Source organism: Dipodomys ordii, unplaced genomic scaffold (genome assembly GCF_000151885.1).
Source record: "Dipodomys ordii isolate 6190 unplaced genomic scaffold, Dord_2.0 Scaffold53, whole genome shotgun sequence".
Taxonomy (NCBI): domain Eukaryota; kingdom Metazoa; phylum Chordata; class Mammalia; order Rodentia; family Heteromyidae; genus Dipodomys; species Dipodomys ordii.
In genome coordinates this window covers 5,343,745-5,363,510 of record NW_012267269.1, presented here as the reverse complement: position 1 = coordinate 5,363,510, position 19,766 = coordinate 5,343,745, and the positions used below count along the sequence as shown (strand labels likewise).

Below are 19,766 nucleotides of genomic sequence, written 5' to 3'. Positions count from 1 at the left end.
CAGGTTAGAAAGGCTAACCTAAAGAGTTCAAAGGCAGAACCCAGAGAATTTGACAATAAATTGGATATTAGCAACAAAAAGATCTCTGAGAGGAGTGGCAAAAACTGGAGTATGGGAGTCACTAATAGAATATACAAGCAGATGAGCAAGTTCCTAAGCAGGAAGATGACATGTAGACTTGGAGGCATGTTGGGTTTGCCTGTCCCAGGAACTTCTTGTAAGGGGAGGTGTTCAGACATTGACTGGAAAAGAATGTCTGGGCTTGACAATCATGGAGATTCAGGAAGTGGTGAACTGAGTCCTCAGGAGAGAGAGCCAGGAAGGACATTGAAGAATACTAATATGGGGAGCACTGAGGATCTCTTGAATCAAATCAAAGATGATTTTAAGGAGAAAAATGAAAAATACCAAAGGCCTAAAAGATGTTTTTTAAAAAGTAGCTATGGCCAATACCTTGCAAATATATTGAAAAATGCCAAGTGCAGAATGAATATGTGAACCCAGGAGACAGGAGGCACCAGCAGGAATCCTGAAGTCCAGAAAAAAGTTCCTAAATTGAGAGACACTTGGTCACAAGTGACTTTGAGGAAAGAGGGGAAGATTAAAAATCAAAGATTAGAGACTGGAGAAGACAAGAAATTGAAAGCAAAGAAAAGACATCAGTCTTTGGATACTGGTTTTTATAAAACACTGGAAATGTTTCAAAGTATTTACAAAAATATACTCATATTTCCAATTTATGAGGAGGTAGAACAGAACAAATTCCCATTTCGACAGATCCATCCTTTACATGTGGCCACAGGGATCATTCTTATGAAACATTATTAATGAAAGCTTAATGGGAAATTCTGGGTGATTCTCTTCATTATGTAATGGGTTTGGCCATCAGTTAAGATACAATTATACATATATTCTCATTAATTACACCAACTACTTCTATAATTATGTCTGTAAATGTAATGACAATTGAATTATGTTACCTATCTCTATTATATGGTTCATTCACACAGTTCTTACTAAAGACACTTAACAAAATACTACAAGAGTATTTAATTTCCATTAATATTAGTATTGTATAATAAATGATTTATATGATAGTCTACAAAAAATTTAATTTGAGACTACATTTCAGGTTTAGATAAATATTCTATACTTTTGTTGAAAAACAAAATTATTATCTTTAATAATTTTTAAGAATAGAAATCAAGCCAGCCCTTATTAAATAAATAAACCACTAGAGTGGAAAAAGACTCATTTCTTCTATGTAGTCTCTCTTGAACCTGGACACTTTCATTTTTATTCTCAGAGCTTCCATAACTGTCCCCTCATTCCCAAGAAAACCTCCACCATCAAAGCATCTGAGCACCAACCTGAAGGCTTTGTTGCTAGTCTTTTTTCCCCCTCTAGGCTGTGAAGTCTATAAGGACCACCAGCTTCTGAATCTACCTGACTCACCAATCATTACCCAATATGTAGCACATGTTTGTTTACTATTTACAGTCTGGAAGATTATTTGTGACCTATGCTAGCTCAAAAAGAAGCTTAACTTCCCAGAAGTGCTCATTGTAGCCAGAGCTTCTTTGCAAATCTGTGAGTACAGACGTGTGTAATGAGTCAGGCATTATTCTAATAAGACAAAGATGGCAGGAGGTGGTCTGTTCACCAGAGAAGACTGCCCTCTAGTGTGGAACAGACATGTGAACAGAAAACTGAACTAATGCTGCAGTACAAGGGCCATGAGAATGATGGATTTTTCCATGTGGGAAGGAGTGTGAGCTATCTGGAGAGAAACCTTCAGGTTAGCCCTTGATGAATAAGGACGATATTAGTAAAGAAAGAGGATTTACAGGACTCACTGAACCTCCTCTATCACAGGAACTCCTTTCTTCACCCACTGTGTTGGCCCTGGAAATGTGCAGAAGGGGGAAGACTGATGCTTTCTGCCTTCTGCCTCCATAACTAATACCTATTGTCTTTCTTTACCTCTAGAAATTCCTAAGATCTTATACTTAGACCTCAGCCTTACCTCAGCCATGGGCCTGGGATATCATGAAAGCATTGACTTTGGGTCGGTGACCAACAGGAAGGAGTTAGAACTCCAAATTCTTGCCTAGACACCAAGGATCTATTGAGCCCTACTGGGTGCTGAGAAGATGGCAATGAACATTTTAAAATCCATGAAAATCCCTGTCCTGTGGAGCTCATGTGTTAGCAGAAAACAACAAGTAATCAATAGTAATTATTATGAGTAGTATATAGGCATCCTGGGTTTAGAGAAAATAAACTGGCCGTCAGAAATAATAGAGATTCTGCAAATTTAAGCAAACTCAAAGAAGCCTTAATGAAATGACATGAAGGAGGTGAGCCACCGAGCCACAGATTCTGGAGGGAAAACATGCCAGGTAGAGAAGCAGCCAGTGCCGTGGCCCAGAAGTGGGATAGGGCATTGTATTTTCAAAAGTGAAAAAGCCAGCCTGGTTTGAGCAGAGTTAGCAAGGTCATGGCTGTCAGGGTGAGCTTAATTGGATAGAACCTGGCAAGGCATTGTAAGGACCTTGACTTTCACTTTGAACTGGGGAGCCAGGATTTTTCACAGCAAAAGGGGAGGTATGATCTGATGCATTGACCCCTAAGGCTGCTGAAAGAGAAGGACAGCAGCAGGAAACTCAGAGCAGCCCAGGAGTTCCTGTGAGCCTCAATGAAGGCTGGGCCCAGAGCTAAAAGGCGAGGGAGGAAGAAATAAATGGATTCTGAACTGTGGAGTTCAAACTAGAGCTAACAATGCTGTGATGGATGGCATGTTGCATTTGAGAGAAAGGGGAGAGCTCAGGATAATACTGCTGCTACAAGGGTTCTGTTGATATGGGCCTGTCTGCCTGAGCTCAGCCATTGCTTCCAGGAAACAGAGCAGGGGAATAACTTGGGGAAAAGTTGAAGCACACTTTTGCTTTCTAAACTACCTGCCAAGCTGTAAACTTCAAAGAAAGAAAAGGCGAAAATGAAAACACAAAAAATAGATTCCGAGAGACTTATTTTCATGTGTTCCTTTGTGTTTCTTTTTTTTTAATCTTTTTTTTTCTCTCAAGCCACAGTCTATTCCCCCAAGGTGTGGATAGTTGCTCCTTATACATCAGTCCTTTTTGTCTCTTTCTTTTTGGCTCCGTGGCAGCTCAGACTTGAGCTAAGCCGATTGCCAATCCAAAAGGTTCCTTTTGTAACTTCCTGTTATAGACTTGGTGGGAAAGATGTGAAGGAATTTCCAAGGGGCAGTTCTCATTAATTAACACAACACAAACCAAATACATTGCCTTCCTCTGAAGAGTCCCTCCAAAAGCTATTTTGCAGGGGTTGGGGGCTGTGATAGCTCAGATTTTATAAAAGATTCTAACTGCTAGTTGTTTTTCTAAACGTATTTTTATTCACATTTGTCCTTTAGCTTTATCTTTTTCCTTCCACACTTCCCTACCACCCCCTTAACACTCATTCCTCTGAGGATACTTGACTGGTACTCTTTTGCAAATTTCAGAAGAAGCTAAACTATATTAAAAACTATGTGCCAGGTTTTGACGTAGGTGCCTCACGATTTGGGCATAGTTTGCTATTTCTGAGATTTCTAAGTATGCAAATATCTGTAGCTATATAAAACTACAACACCTTAAAGGTTTACACCTCAATGGATTCTACTTTTTAAGGTTGCCTTAAAACATATTAAACATCACTTTTTCACTCACCTTGAGAAGTACTCAAAAATATCATCAGGCACAAAGCTTCACAATTGTTCCTGAGATCTGTCCTTCAAGGCCAGCCCTAACAAAACAAAATCTGTATCAAAACTTTGGAACTAATTTTTTTGGAGAATTCCCTGAAATCTAAGCACCAATCCAACAAAGTACTGGATATTTTTATTGCTCTGTCTCTATGTGTCTAATTCTCTATTCCTGGTTTTATGACATTGAAACAACAGAATATAGCAATAATCCTCAAGCAACTCAAGGGCCCTAAAACTTTGCCCTTGAGTTTCCCAAAGGTGTGTTTCTCTTATGTGCTGAAATTTTCTGAAGCCACATGCTGTGGTTAAGAATTTTATATACATTTTTCTCAGGCCGTGGAATTCCTATTTAACAGATGAGAAAATCAAAGCTTGGTATTATGTAGGAACCTTAGGAAAGAAAGAGAAAGAAAGGAAGGAAGGAAGGAAGGAAGGAAGGAAGGAAGGAAGGAAAGGAAAGGAAGGAAGGAAGAAAGAAAGAAAGAAAGGAAGGAAGGAAGGAAGTGAAACTACCTAGAAAAGCCAGTGAAAAATCTAGGACATAGAGTCAGATCTACCTGACTCTCAACCTCCTCCATTTAACCACAAGTCTATAATGTCCCTCCAACCTGAAACGATAACTTGAAGCAAACAGATCCTGAAGGTGCCATGATTTCCTACCCCAAATGACCTATTGAAAAATCAGCATTTCTCAGAAGTGGTCCCAGGTTTCTCAGAGATCTACTGGATGAGCATGCCGTCCTTTCTCTTGCTCTGCACACCACCAAGGAAGTGCATGTATGTGCACTGAATTCTGAAGGAGAGCCTTCCAATACTGTCTTTCTAGAAACTAATCATCTCAGGAAAATCCTTTTAGAATGTGGAGCAGTCATTGTCAGCATTTAAAATGCAGAATGGTTGCCAGGTATGACCATAGGGGCAAAGATTGGTCAGGGAACATGGGTGAATTAAAGAAGTTGAAGTCTGTGTAGGAGACAGTTCCCTAACCAGTCTCGTCTGCCGTGCCTTGCTACCCACAGGGCTGTAAAATCCCAAAGCAGAGTCCCTCCTCCACATGGTACCACACTCTACCTACCAGTAAAATATTTGCAGAATCCTAATTCCCCAATCGTCTCCTCCCTCATTCACATCCTCCTTCTTGGAGAATTGGGAAAAACTTAACCCCCTGCCTGGCCAACTTTATATGGAAAGATAACTTCCTAGATATCCCCTCACATATTTTTGGAGTCCTCCTTTATTTTTTTGATCATTTCTCTCTGGCATACATCTAAGCTCTGAAGATTCCTGTAAATACAAACAAGATGGGATCATTCTCACAAACATTCCCTTTGCCATGTGTCATGGCAACAACATTATTTGTATTAGGTTCTTATTTCTGGATTTATTTCCACAGCAATGTTTATTTCCTCTTCTTTATCCTTTCCTACTTTTTTCTTGTATGTAATTTAAAAAAAAATATACCTCATGCAGCTGCAAAATGATTAAGGAATGGCCCCACCATAGAATGATTTAATAGTAAAATCATCATGTCAGGTAAAGTTTTGGAACCTCCTTTTCCTCTTTAGTGAAAAGCACATGATATGGGGACATCTGGGGTTGTATTCCACAGGAAGTATAACCCTTCTTTTGGCTTTATCTGGCCCTCAAAAAAGATTCGATCTGGCAGCCACGGAAGTCCCTGGCATCATCTCCAGGCCATCATATTCCTGCCTATCACCTCCGTTCTGTATTCTTTCTTTTTCTCTTTTTCCTTCTTTCATTGCTCTCTTCTCTCACTTTCCTAGTTCCCAGACTTCCTTTGATTTTCCTTTTCTCTTCCCACCACTTGCCTTGGAGATTAAATAAAAACAACTGACTTCAAACTACCCTCCAGGATGGTGACCCTCACACTGACCTTCAACATTCATCAAAGGCAAACAGACCCCAGGACATCTCCCTCCTTCTCATTTCCTTCTATGGCGTAAGCCATACTCTGACCTCTCCTTTTCCTCTGTGTAGTGTTTCACTTCCTGCCATCTTTCAGAATACACTTTGTGCTGCAAATCTGTTGCCTATACCTAGCTCATTCTATCCTAGAGGTACCTTCATGTTGGAAGCTAGTTAGATTCACAACTAATGGAGCTTTGAACAGAAAGGGCCTGATCCTAGATTACCTTCCCCATTGGAGTTGGCATATCTGTCTGTCCCAGAGGCCTGAAACACTGATTTGACCATATTTTGTGATTTCCAACAACAACCAAGGGAGAAGAAGTGAGTGTCCACCAGCTATGTCCTGTCCTGGGAGGAGACGCTCTCCAGGAGACACACTTTTGGTTTGATTTGGTAGTAACCAAAAGTAGAATGAGATTCCCTGTGAGTATGCAGCTAGAGAATGCACCAGCGAAAGATTCCTAGTGGGAAAATTGGGGTCTTTAGAGGAGTTCATCCTATCTGAGTGTAGACAATCATCAGTTGGTTTAAAATGAGAAGCGTTGGTACCTTGAATATTCCCAAGCAAGAATAATCAAGGATTAAAAAAGAAAAAGAAATGTGTTATCTATCTTTCCCTCCTCTCTCCACTTTTGCATGTTTATTTCCTTGCTTGCTGCATGTGTTTACCCCATTCATTATGATCAAGAAGAAATGAAGCTTCACACTGTGGCAGAGCTATTCAAAGTGATTACATTGAGGACAGTATTTTTCCCCCAGCACCTTTCCCAAAGTGTCTCGTCACCAACATTACTTGCTGTGCTTAGTTGATCATTCTTTGCCCTCAATCCCCAAATGGAATCAGTTGTCTCCTTAATGCTTTAATTGCAGCTGACTCAGCTGATATGGAAAGCTGTGATGCCTGTTCCTACAATGTTAGTTATGATAAATGCTGGGAAACCAAAGTCAAATCAGAAGAGTCCTGGGTTTGGTTTTCCTTTCCCAGCTCATGGTCAAAAACTGATCTAGGATGAGTATTTAAATACAGAGAAATTTCTATGGCTTCAGAGTAGCTCTTGGTATTTAGGCCTCTTCCAGATGTCAAGCAGTAGGGAGAGTGTTAGCAATACTTGCTTGTTTTTGTTTATTTGTGAGGGGAGGGAAGAGTCCCCGTCAGACCTTTCATCTATGGTTCAGCAGCTTGAGGCTCTCACAGAGAGTATGGAGGTTGAAGAATCCACAGAGGTAAGAGAATGCCTTTCACACAGGCCCAAGGGCATGCAGTGGTATGGGCCCTGCTGGGTGTAGTGCAGCGTAACTGGAGAAGCTGCATGCCTGCTTTCTGGTGTTTCTCCTTTGCCACAAGGCTCTCTTCCTCCTCACTCTGTCTCTTTCCTACCGCTTTCTCTTGGTTCAGGGAGGTTCAGAGAAAAGGCCTCAATTCTCCACAAGATTGCCAAGAAGAAATGCCAGGTGGATGAGAACGAAAGGCAGAATGGGGCTGCCAATCACGTCGGTGAGTACAGACAGACATCTATCACTTTCGCTTCCGGAGACTGAGGGGAACAAGGAGGCAGAGCTCAGCGTAGGCATCTTTGACTCCATGCCAACACAGAAACCTCTAGCACAGCATGGTCCCTAATAAATCTAGGGGAAGCCCAATGGGAGTAAAATGACTCTAATGAACCCCTAACCTGGCATCGCCACTCAAGAGTAGACAATCTCTTCATTTTAGGGACCTGCACAGGTTTCTTTTTAATGGTTTAACAAAGGCAAGGATCCTCCTGTAATTCTTACCTGACAACCAGATATTATGCCTGTGCATTGATTATTGAGCAACCACTAAGAAGTCACTATTCAAAAAACCTCCCATGCTCCTAGATTAGGAGGATTAACATCGTGAAAATGGCAATACTGCCAAGGCTATCTACAAATTCAATGTGAAACCCATCAATATCTCAACTTCACTCTTCAAGGAAATAGAAGAGGCAATCCAAAACTTTATATGTATCAATAAAAGACCCCAAATAGCAAAAACAATCCTTAGCAGAAAGAACAGTGCTGGAGGAATATCAATACCAAATTTCAAACTCTACTACAAATCCATAGTAATCAAAACAGCTTGGTACTGGTACAAGAACAGACCTGAGGACCAATGGAATAAAACTGAAGACCCAGAAATGGACCCACAGACCTATAGCCACCTAATCTATAAGAGAGCTAAAAAAAAATAGAATGGAAGAAAGACAGACTCTTCAGTAAATGGTGCTGACAAAATTGGTTAAACACCTGTAGAAAACTAAAGCTAGATCCCTGCACCAGAATCAACTCCAAATGGATCTAAGACCTCGTAGTCAAAGCAGACACTCTGAAAACATTACAGGATGGAATAGGAAAAATTCTAGGCCTCCTTAGCACAGGCCAAAATTTTCTTAATAAAGACCCAGAAACACAACAAATGAAAGGTTGGACAAATGGAATTGCATGAAACTGCAGAGCTTCTGTATGGCAAAGGACATAGCTAGCAAGATCAATAGAAAGCTCATGGATTGGGAGAAGATCTTCCACTAGTCATAGAACAGACAAGGGTCTCATATCTAAAATATACTTAGCACTCAAAAAATTAAATCCCCCAACAACAAATCCTCAAAGAAACAATGGCCTAATAAATAAGTAGGCTAAAGGCTTAAAGAGAAACTTCTCTGAAGAGGAAATAAGAATGGCCAATAGACATATGAAGAAATGCTCAACTTCTCTAGCCATAACAGAAATGCAAATCAAAACAACACTGAGATTCCACCTCACCCCAGTTAGAATGGCTATAATCAAGAAATCTAATAACAACAGATGCTGGAGGGGATGTGGCAAAAGGAAACCTTACTGCATTGTTGGTGGAATGTAAACTTGTTCAACCACTTTGGAAAGCAGTATGGAGGTTCCTCAAAAGACTCCACATAGAGCTCCCCTATGACCCAGCAATCCCACTTTTGGGCATTGACCCAAATGATCACAAACAAGGTCATACTAAAGCTACCAGCACAACTATGTTTATCACAGCATTATTCACCTTAGCTAAGATATGGAACCAACCCAGATGCCCCTTGGTAGATGAATGGATCAAGAAAATGTGATATATATATATATATATACAAAAAATAGAATTCTGTGCCTCCATCAGAAAGAATGACACTACCCATTTGCTAGGAAATGGAAAAACTTGGGAAAATTATATTAAGTGAAGTAAGCCAGACTCAAAGAAACATAGGTCCCATGGTTTCCCTTATCTGCAATAACTAGTATATATCTAGGACAAGCAGAAGAGGTCAAAAGCTATCTACATATGACCATATGAGATTATGCTAAGCGAAATGAACCCCAAGATAGGGACACAAGAGGTTTTATCTTTCCTGTTGTTCTTTTTAATGTACTTATAATGTACTATGTAATTTTTTTTGTTTCTTTGTACGTTCTTCCCCCATGGTATAACCCCTGTTGTCACTGTATTTGATTCTGGTGTCCTGCATGTTGTATATACATTTTTCTAATTTGGGGACGGGAAGGGAAATAACAAAATGCTGAAATAAGGATACACGATGGCCCATTGCAACAATCAGATGTACAAGACACTATGTTGAAAACAAACTTTACAACATTGTTGGGGCAGGAAGGAGGAGTTGAGGTGGGGAGGAAAGGAATGGTAGGGGAAAACAAAGGAAAGGGTAACAATGCTCCATGGGAAGTGGCCTCATTGCCTTGCTCGTGTAACTATAACCCCTCTGTACAATATCTTTACAATAAAAAATATATTAAAAAAAAGAAGTCACTACTCAGTCTCTCCTTAAGAGAGTGCCAGAATCTCTTCAAGTTGCTGCTGCTGCTGCTGCTTTTTGTATGAACTCAACAGCATCAGCCCTGGTCTCCTTTGGCTGACTTTTCTAGATCTCCTATGTGACCAGATTGTGACATTCAGGCATCTTATTTTAACTTGAAGCATGATGTTCCTCCTGTCTGTAACTATAATATAGCTCCCTAATTCGAAATTCAAACCAAATTTAACCTAATCTGGATCTATGCTATAAATGAAGCTATTTCCCAAGTAACTAAAATTATCTGCAGACAAAATTCAACAGCGTTACACTCAAAATATCTGACACTCCATACAAGTTTCTGACTCTCCTCTTATCCCAACTTCTAGCTCAGGGGAAAATTTTAACATAATAATACTTGGCATTCAAAATATTAACCTGGTTACTTCTTGAAGTTGGGATTATAAAGCATATATTTTGCTGTTGTTTTATGAAAACATGAAGTCACACCATTAATATCTGACACCTGGTTTTGCTTAAGATATTGGGATTAATTAATTGAGCTGTTTGAGGGTATTTTTTGTTTTTCCTTTATTTCACATGTTTATTTCTTTCTTTGTGGCATGAAGTAGACTGGAGTAGAAGACTTGATGCTTGAGTTCCATTTTAACCTTCCTCCCAATAATTGACATTCTTGGGCCTGGACTGAATCATTCATGACAGTATGAACACATAAATCCAAGAAATTTCAATGGTGTTAGGCCTTCAAATTATTTGATAATCACAAATACTGTGTATCTAAAGTCCTTGCTATTCAGAGAAAGCTCAAGACTTAATTTTCATATTTTATTTGGTGGTAAAAACACGACCAGATAAAAGCACACATGAGTGAGATACTTGCCTGACAGGTATTTTCTTATTGCTCACCTCTGTCCTTGGTCATCTAACTCCCTTAAGTACAAAGTACCCTGTCCTAGAATCAAGGTGGTCGTGACAGATGGGTCTTGAGGTTATATCACTACAGCCTAAAAGAAAGTTTTTATATGCTCAATGTACTGAGCAGCTTTTAGTTCAAATGATTCAATCAGCACACACGTAGTTTCTGTGGCTTTCTATATTTAAACTTACGTATGCTTCTCTATGACCCAACTAAATACATAAATGTAAACTATTTCCTTATGATTTCCAAGATCTGGCTGCTTCAAACCCCAAAATTGTCCTGAGCCTCTTAAATTATTTCCTTAGGTACAAAGTGACAGAGATATCCAGTCCCATTGAACTTGTTAGGAAAAATACAAATTGAGGATCAATGGGCAGCCTGGGACTCGTTGCATCTATGAGCTTCCATGTAGCTGCCTGCTCCACTGAGCCCTAGGATTGACTCCACACCTAGTGGATCACAATAGGAACACTTTTGATTTCTCTCCCACTGAACTCCAGTTAATCCTGGGTGCACCTGAACACCTGGAATTGCTCCTCTTAGCCTCAAAAAGAATCTTCTAGTGAAAGGCAGGTAGTATACTGGGAAAGCAAATAGTTTGCATCTTGCTGGTTCTGACCCAGACACAGCTCAGTGCTTTTCATGTACTTTCTTATTTCACAATGTCCATCTTCTATGGTAGTATACAGGCACACAGGTACTCTTCACATCACTGTTAACACTGATTCTCACAGAGGTTTGCGCACTTGCTACAGACCCCATAGCACCAGTTACAGAGAGTATGAACACACAACTGATTGCCTCCCAGGTCTCAGAGTCCCAACTTTTAACCAAAGCCCTCACGCCACTTCTCACATCACAGTGGAAAACTTGGCTGCTCTTGATTCATTGCGTCACTCCACCCAATTAAGAAAGACACAGACTTGGGCCTCCATTCCTTATCCATCTCCTCGCTGCCTTTTGTGAGGTAAGAAGCTCAGGTATAAGACATGCTAAATCTGCCTTCCCAGGGCCACTGGAGGAGCACAAGCACACATTCTGCTCACAAAGCCTGAGAGGTCTTACAGCTGAAAGCAATAGACCTTAGCAATCAACTGGTTTGACCGGCTCATTTCATAAAGAAGGGTCCCCAGACACAGAATGAGGAGGAGATTCTCCCAAAGTGACAGCCTGATGGGATGGCCTAAGAACTTGGTCTTATCCAATATCCTCTCCGGGGTGCAGTACAACCGATGGTTGAGGGGTACAGCCCAAAGTATAAATGACAGTGTATAAGTTTGAGTGTAGTTTGGGCTTCTGAAAGCCTGCATTTATGCTCTTGAATGCCTGGTTCCGCCAAAGGGGAAAAAAAAAAGAAATACTGTCAGAGCTGATAGGACAATCATGTGACGTCAGGCCATAGCTTAATAGAAATAGAAGCCAGAGCTTATAGTAGAGGGAAAAGAGCAGGGGGAGAAAAGGAAAGGCTGTTTGCTATTTAGCCTAACACCAGGCCAGCTCTCTGACATTACTCTCTCCCTGTGCCCAGCATTTCAGAATGTCGTTTGTGGCATGCCTCTTACTCCCCATTGATTGTGTTTGTTTTCTATGTGTTTAAATTATGTCACAGAAAAAATCGAACTCCCAAACAGCACGAGCACTGAAGTTGAAATAACACCATCCAGTGAGGCTTCAGAACCTGTGCAAAACGGAAACCTCTCCCACACCATCGAAGCTGCAGAGGCCCAGGTATGGCTCTTACATTGTTCCGGACTGCTGTGCTTCCTGGTATGTAAGCACAGTGTTATGGAACAGGTATCTTTCTTAAGGGCCCCAGCTCCCAGCTGGGTGGACACCAAGCAGAATTGGTTCTATCTTTGCATTTGTGTCCCAGTACCACACCATGGCCTCCACAGGTGGCAACCTTGTGTTTATTGAATAAATGAACACATACATTCTCTGAGCTATTGTTTCCCAGGATTAGGTTAGATGACTCATGCCTCACAATCTCATCTCAGGGATGAAAATGTAGACCTTGATGTATCAAAATAGCTGTTGCCTACTCTCCTCTGTCCTTAGGGTCAGAGTTAAAGAATAGAAATATTACAACCATCACATCTCCGTGAGACCCCACTGGCCTTCTCTGTCCCTCTTGTTGAAGTTAATACTCTCTGGCCCCACCCACTGTTCAATGGCACAACCAATCAGATTGTCCCACCTAGTAGCAATAGTCCCTAATACTTAACAAACACCTGCTATGTGCCACAGACTTGACCTAGGCATTATATGTGTATTGTGGCTCTCAGTGTCTCCAGATGAGGAATCAATAGCTCATTAGGAAGAGGTAATTCATTGAGTAGACCTAGCTGACAGAAAGGAAGGATGAGAGTTCATCTGAGCATTGTCTACATACATTGTCAGAACTTTCCATCATACAGTACTGCCTCTGGACCATTCACTCAAAAAGTCAATGCTAGATCAAGGCTTCTCAAACTCAGAGATGTGCACAAATTTCACAGTAATCAGAAGAGAGTCTTGCTTAACTCCAGACTCCGGTGTAGCAAGTAAGAAGCAAGCACAGAGCTTCTAAAGCCTCTAGGTTTTAGAGGTAGCATATTAACATGTTAGTGTCACCTCTCTGACACATTGCTGAGTGCCAACAAAGGCTACTACCTTTGGTAGGAACTTAGAACTTAGAGAAGGAAAAGGCTCCATAAAAACAAATCCTGCTATAATCCTAGCTACTCAGGAGGCTGAGATTTGAGGATCATGGTCAAAGATAGCCCAGGCAAGAAAGTCTGTGAGACTCTTATCTCCAATAAACTCTACTCAGAAAAGGCCAGAATTGACGCCATGGCTCAAGTGGCAGGGCACTAGTCTTGAGCAAAAAGCAGCGTAGGAACAGAGCTCAGGCCCTGAGTTCAAGCCAGAACCATCACACACACACACACACACACACACACACAAATTCTGATTTCTGCTTGTTGGGTCTGGAGATAGGCTCAGAGTCTAGAGTCCTAGTGGGCTCCCCAGCCACTCAATCCACAGATTATCCAAAGATTATCCCATTTTCTTCACAGAATTTCCTAATGAGCTGAAAAGTTAAGACACTGCTTACCAGCATGTTTTAGGACTTTACTAGCATGCAACAGCATCTAAACTTCCCAGGAGAAAAGCATGATAATTGTTGCCTGCTGCCCTGTTCCCTCATAGGAAGATACAAGGGAAAGTTCTTCCTTCAAAGGGGAGGATGAAGAGACTGCAGCTCCTCTGCCCTTGCCTCCTCTGCCTTGCTGGCTCCTCGGCCTCCTGCTCAGAGCCCCAGGGTCCCTGGATGTTAGCTCAGGAGCAGGCTGCCAGAGCAGCTCCTGTCCACATGGACAAGCAGCATGTGACAGTAGGAGGCAGGCCTCAAGGACATCTGGCTGCCCTTGGGGCTGGCCTAGGCATAGGTGTGCAGAGGGCCATGTGGGCACCATACTGCTCCATCTGGCCACTAGATCCCCCACGAGGGAGGATCTTGCTGCAGAAGAGCAAGCGTCTCACTGACCTCTCTGGGGCACAGTTGCCCCAGGTCTCAGTGAGGAGACGCAGGGTGAATTTGCACACCTTGCTGATACACTGATTGCTTAAAAACAAGCATGCCTCCAAAGAAGTGTCTACCCTCTATCACTGACTGCAGGAAGGCCTCGTGGTGAACTCTGAACGTCTACCAAGGGCAATCTACTTACCAACCTCATTGAGCTCTAGTTCCCTGTCCTCTAAAGAGCAGATCGTTACAGTACCTGCCTCCGTGAGGTTAAATGAGATAGTATGCAAAAAGCACTCAGCATAGAATTAGACGCTAAATATTCATATCCCGGGTCCATACTTGCCACTTACACAATAATCAGGTGTCCCTCCTTTGAAGTAATGTATTTTATGTAAAATGAAAAGAGGTCGTACAATGTTTGAGGGATATTCAGGCCATAAATAAGTCCACCAACAAACGTTTGTGCTTGGTAATTAGCTATGACCCTGTGTTGTTTGTGCAAAGTGCTCTGAAGCCTGCCAACAAGGCATTAAAAACTCCACGGAAGAGTAATACTTAAGTTGGGTATTGATGGATGAACAAAGAGTTTGTCACTCAGGAAAGAAAGAACTAAATGGCAACATGTGCAGAGTGAGGTATAAGATCTTAAGAAAGAGCTGGGAAGTTGGCTCAGTGGTAGAGCTCTTACCTTGCATGCCTGAGGCCCTGGGTTCAATTCCTCAGCACCACATAAGCAAAAAGAAAAAAGCCGGAAGTGGCGCTGTGGCTCAAGTGGTAGGGCACTAGCCTTGAGCTGAAGAGCTGAGGGACAGTGCCCAGGCCCAGAGTTCAGGCCCCACAACCGGACCAAAAAAAAAAAAAAGAGTCTAAGATCTTAAGAAAGAAATTTATGTTTAGGGGTTGGTGGAAAAGATGATGTACCAGAAAGGATAAATTGACTTGAACTTCTTCACCTGTTCATCTGAAAGTTTTCAAGGGCTCATTTGTGCCAGGCAGTGGCTGGGCACTGGCCAGACCCACATGTGCTAGCAGAGCCAGGGCTGTAATATCAGTCAATACGCCTGTAGTTGATGGTGGGAAGAGAAAACTAACAAAACATGGTGACAAAAGGGGAGAGAAGAGAGTTGGACACAGGAAGTCTGACTACACTGAAGCTAAACTTCCAGAAGAAGCTAGCCAAGTGAATTATACCTCAAAGGCAGATATGAGCGTGGGCTCTTTAAGGAACAAAGAAAGAGTGAGGGAAGGAGGGAGGAGGATGGCGGTGGGGCCAGAGAGGAAAGCAGACCCATAGACAGCAGGGAAGTTGACTACTTTCTGAGGAAGCAAAGCCGCTGGACATGCCTATATGTGATTGACATGCATAAAAAGGGTCCCTGGGGCTGTGGTCCAGAGATTGGATTGGAAGGAAGCATGGATTACAACAATGGAAGGGAAAAGAGGTCAGTGGCGGAGTGGAAGGAGGGATCTGGGGGTCTAGGCAGCATTGTGAGAAGTGTGAGATTGTGAAGAGCATGGCGTATGTGGCCAAGCAGGCTCACCCCCAGCACGGTGGGAGGGCATCTTTGAAGGCCTTGGGGGAGCAGGGATAGCATCAGATTTGTTTTCCAAGAAGATAGCTCTTTACCATAGTCAAGAACATCAAGTGTCTGTCACCTGCTCTTCATAGCTGGGCCTGTAATCCTAGCTACTCAGGAGGCTGAGATCTGAGGACTGAGGTTCCAAGTCAGCCGCACAGCAAAGTCTATGAGATGCTTATCTCCAATTAATCACTAAAAAGCTAGAAGTAGAGCTGTGATTTAAGAAGTAGAGTACTAGCCTTGAGAAAAAAGCTCACGCCTGTAATCCTAACTACTCAGGAGGCTGAGATCTAAGCATCAAGGTTCAAAGCAGCCCAGGCAAGAAAGTCTGTGAGACTTTTTTTTTGAAATAAGTTTTTTATTCTGAAAATACTGTACAAAGGTTGTTACAATCACATGAGTTAGGTAATGAGTATTTCTTATCAAGCATTGTTTCTTCCTCCTTTGCTTTTCCCCTACCATCCCTTCCTCCCATCTTCTCTCCAATAAACCACTCAGAAAACTGGAAGTGGTGCTGTGGCTCAGTGGTAGAGCGCTCGCCTTGAGCTGAAGAGCTGAGGGACAGCGCCCAGGTCCAGAGTTCAAGCCTCACGACCAACAAAAAAGAAATATAAGAAAAAAAAACTGTCAGGAATACTGCCCAGACCCTCCATTCAATCCCCAGAAGCAGCAAACTACACACACACACACACACACACACACACATACACACTCAATTCATGTCCTGTCCCTAGGCTCACATGGGGGCCCTGCACTTACCACATTGCATAAGATGTGTCTTGTCTAGGTCCGATGACCTCTAGGTCTGACGACCTCACAAAATCCCTAAGTTGACACAAAAAATGATAGCTGGTGGCTATCCTAGCTGCTCAGGGGCTTTACATGCATGTGTTTATTTAATCTTCCCAATATTCCAATGGTGAAAAATTGTTCCCATTTTACAGATGAGGAAACTGAAGTGAAGAAAAGGGAGTACATTGAACAGGAATAGCCACTCCTGTAACAGAGGCAGGATTCAACTAGAAATCTATCCGGAGATTTTTGCTCTCTCCCCCACATGTAATTATTTTCATTGCTGTTTCCAAAAAGCCCTTCTAAGGGGTTTCTAATAATGTATGGCACTCTAAAAATGTATTGTCACAGAGAAAAGACAGTAGATCAAAAGTAAGAAAATACAAGTAAATCACAAACTTTAGTTAAAAGGAGGAGGAGTAGGAAGAGGAGGCCAAGTGTGGTTGTACATGTTTGTAATCCCAGAATTCAAGAGGCTAAGGCAGTAGGCTCACAGGTTGAAAGCCAGTATAGGGAAGACCTGTCTCCAAAAACAACAACAAACCCCCCACCAAAAAAGACAAAATGTCAAGAAGCGGTGGAGCAGCTAGAAAGAACTAGCCACCGGGAGGTAGAACAGAAACAAGTGAGATTCAGAGATTGACACGGTATAGCTGAGTTCGCCCTGCCACCATTTTTTAAACCACCCATGAGACAAGAATGGTTTTTAAAACTTTTTTAAGGAAGCAACAGCAGCATATGTGACAGAGACCATATGGACCTCAAAACCTGAAATATTTACAGTCTCGCCCTTTAAAGGAAAAACTTGCCTGTTCCTAATATAGACTATCCATAGTCCTTAAAGAAAGGAAGGGAAAAGGGAGGGGAAAAAAAGAAAAATAAGGGCTCTTTATGTGCTAATTGGGAAGGATCTTCAATGCACGTTAAGTGAAAAGGCGACATGCCAAAGTATATCTTATGGCATAGGACAGTATAGTATGTATCTCAGTGCGCTAAGGAGAAAAGGAGGGAAATAACCTGGAAGCTTTGGCTTGGGTGTGATAACTTCCAGAACAGATCTCGACAGTGAGGCACTGGAATGAGCACATTTTCCATACACACCTCTATGGCTGTGAATTCTGAACCCATTAATAACTGTACTGCCTCTTCAAAAAAGAGTAACTATCCAGGGACCAGTGGCTCACACCTGTGATCCTAGCTAATCAAGAGGCTAATATCTGAAGATCAGAGTTCTAAGCCAGCCCATGCAGGAAAGTCTATGGACTTCTTACCCCCAATTAACCACCAAAAAAAAAAAAACCCCGCTGAAAATGGGGCTGAGGCTTAAGTGATAGAACACTAACCTTGAAAACAAAAGTTCAGGGACAGCACCTAGGTCCTGAGTCAAACCCCAGGACCAGTACACACACACACACACACACACACACACACACACACACACACACACACACACACACACACAGAGCAACGTCGACAACAACAACAATCAAATTAATAATAGATTAGATTAAAACAGAGGATACATTACTTAGACCTTGGAGAAGAGACTGTCAGAGATAGATGACCTGCATTCAAACCCCAGCTCTGCTGTGTTACCCTGGGTAGAGTAATTAATCTCACTGTTCTCCATTTTCTTTCTCTATGAAACAAATATAATGTCAGCCTCCATCTTCCAGCTTTGGTATGAGAATCTGTAGCTCTTAGAACAGTTCTCAGCACATTGTAAGCAAGTGTTAGCTGTAATTAGCTGGCTGTGCTTAGTTAAAAAAAAATAATAATTTTAATCATTTTTAAATAGCTAATAAGTAGCCCAGGTGACAAGGGGTTAAGCCAAGTTTTGGTTGTGGTCTGAGTGGCACAGCTGGATTGTAGAACTGTTCCTGAGCTGGAAATGAGAAGGTTTGGAATGCACAGGTCATGGAGAAGGAACAGGAAAAGGAGATCAACCCTGTAGCTGATGCTGACAGTCCCTGGCTGGAAACGCTGGGTGATAGAGTGAATCAGAAAAACAAACAAACAAGCAAGCATGCAGTAGGCCACCTCAGGCCACCTATGGCCCAGCTGCCCAGAAATGCCTCGGTGCTATTTTGTTTTGTTAGTTTCATTTCTTTCTGAGTTGTATTTTTATTAGGCTCTATGACAAGTAATGTGTGCATCCCAACTTTACTCATGGGAATTCTGAGCACCCTACATCATACTCTCACTGCTAGTATTCTCCTGAGAGTTTATCCTTCCTTGTTAATTAACCTTCTGTTTTTAAAGGACTATTTACATGTGAACTAATTCCCCACTGACACCTCTTCTCAGACGTTTCTCCAGTATAGCATTCTCTTCATTGGTAATGAAGAACGTTTTAAAAATACACTCTCAAGGCCAAGTGTGGTGGCTCACATTTGTAATCCTAGCTGCTGAAGCTACTGGCCTTGGATGATCACAGTATCAGGCCACCCCTGTCAGAAAAGTCCAAAGGAGTCCTTCCTGTTCAACCCACAGCTGAGCATGGTGACACACATCTGTCATCCTACCTATGCAGGAAGCTAAGATCTGAAGGACAGCAGAGAAAGCCCAGCAGCTCCTGTCTTAATGGGGAAAATGGACATGGCAAAGTGTGCTTGGCATCTCCAGTGCAACAGGAAGCCTAAAACAGGCCAGTGGAAGGCCAAGGCATGCATGTGAGCAGGAAGCCAGACCCTATCTCACAATAACCAGTGCAAAGAAGGACTGGAGACTTGACTAAGTAGTAAAGAGCCTGCCTAGAAAGTGTGAGGACCTGAGTTCAGACTTTAGTATCACACACACACACACACACACACACACACACACACACATTTAGTATCACACACACACACACACACACACACACACACACACACACACACCCCTCTCATAAAGGCAGCAAGCCCTGGCCCTGCTTCATGTATATCTTCTGTAGGAACCAAGAGATAATATGACTTTTACACAACTTAGAGCTGATTCCCTTTTCTTATGCTGGGAGCCAGCTCATGTTGTCTACACCAATGCAGGAAAATGGATCAGAACTGCCACCATTTACCAACCTTCCTAAATGTTCCATGTGGAGAAGTTAACCAGGATTGAAAAACAGCTAAAAGAAATTCTGTCTTACCCAGAACCTAGGCTCTTACATTTTAATGTTGCCAGGCTAGGGGTTATGGCTTAGCTCAGTGGTAAAGCACTTGTCTCCCATTCATGAAGCCCTGGGTATGATTTCCACAACCACACAAGAAGGAAGAGTCTAATACCAGTGACTTATGCCTGTAATCCGAGCCAGGATGAGATCTGCTCTTTTCCTCTATAGTTATTGCATCCAAAGGAGTTTCAACTTTGCTAACAACAATGAAAATTTAAGACGCAAGAAGTAAACTCATTGAACATCTGCCAATCCTCCCTCATCTTAAAAATTAATGCTTTACAGAAAATTGAGGTGAGGGGTTGGGTTAGG

The 19,766-nt window shown here is 42.1% G+C and overlaps 1 protein-coding gene across 4 annotated transcripts in view; it reads left to right on the top strand.

The window, feature by feature from the left end:
• Slc24a2 (solute carrier family 24 (sodium/potassium/calcium exchanger), member 2) overlaps window positions 1-19,766 on the top strand; it is a 234,164-nt gene that overhangs the window by 188,172 nt on the left and 26,226 nt on the right. For all 4 annotated transcript variants that reach the window (XM_013020797.1, XM_013020794.1, XM_013020793.1 and 1 more), the window contains 2 exons: window positions 7,095-7,193; window positions 12,033-12,151. In XM_013020797.1, coding sequence (XP_012876251.1) covers window positions 7,095-7,193; window positions 12,033-12,151 — 218 coding nt within the window. The remainder of the gene's footprint in view (window positions 1-7,094; window positions 7,194-12,032; window positions 12,152-19,766) is intronic.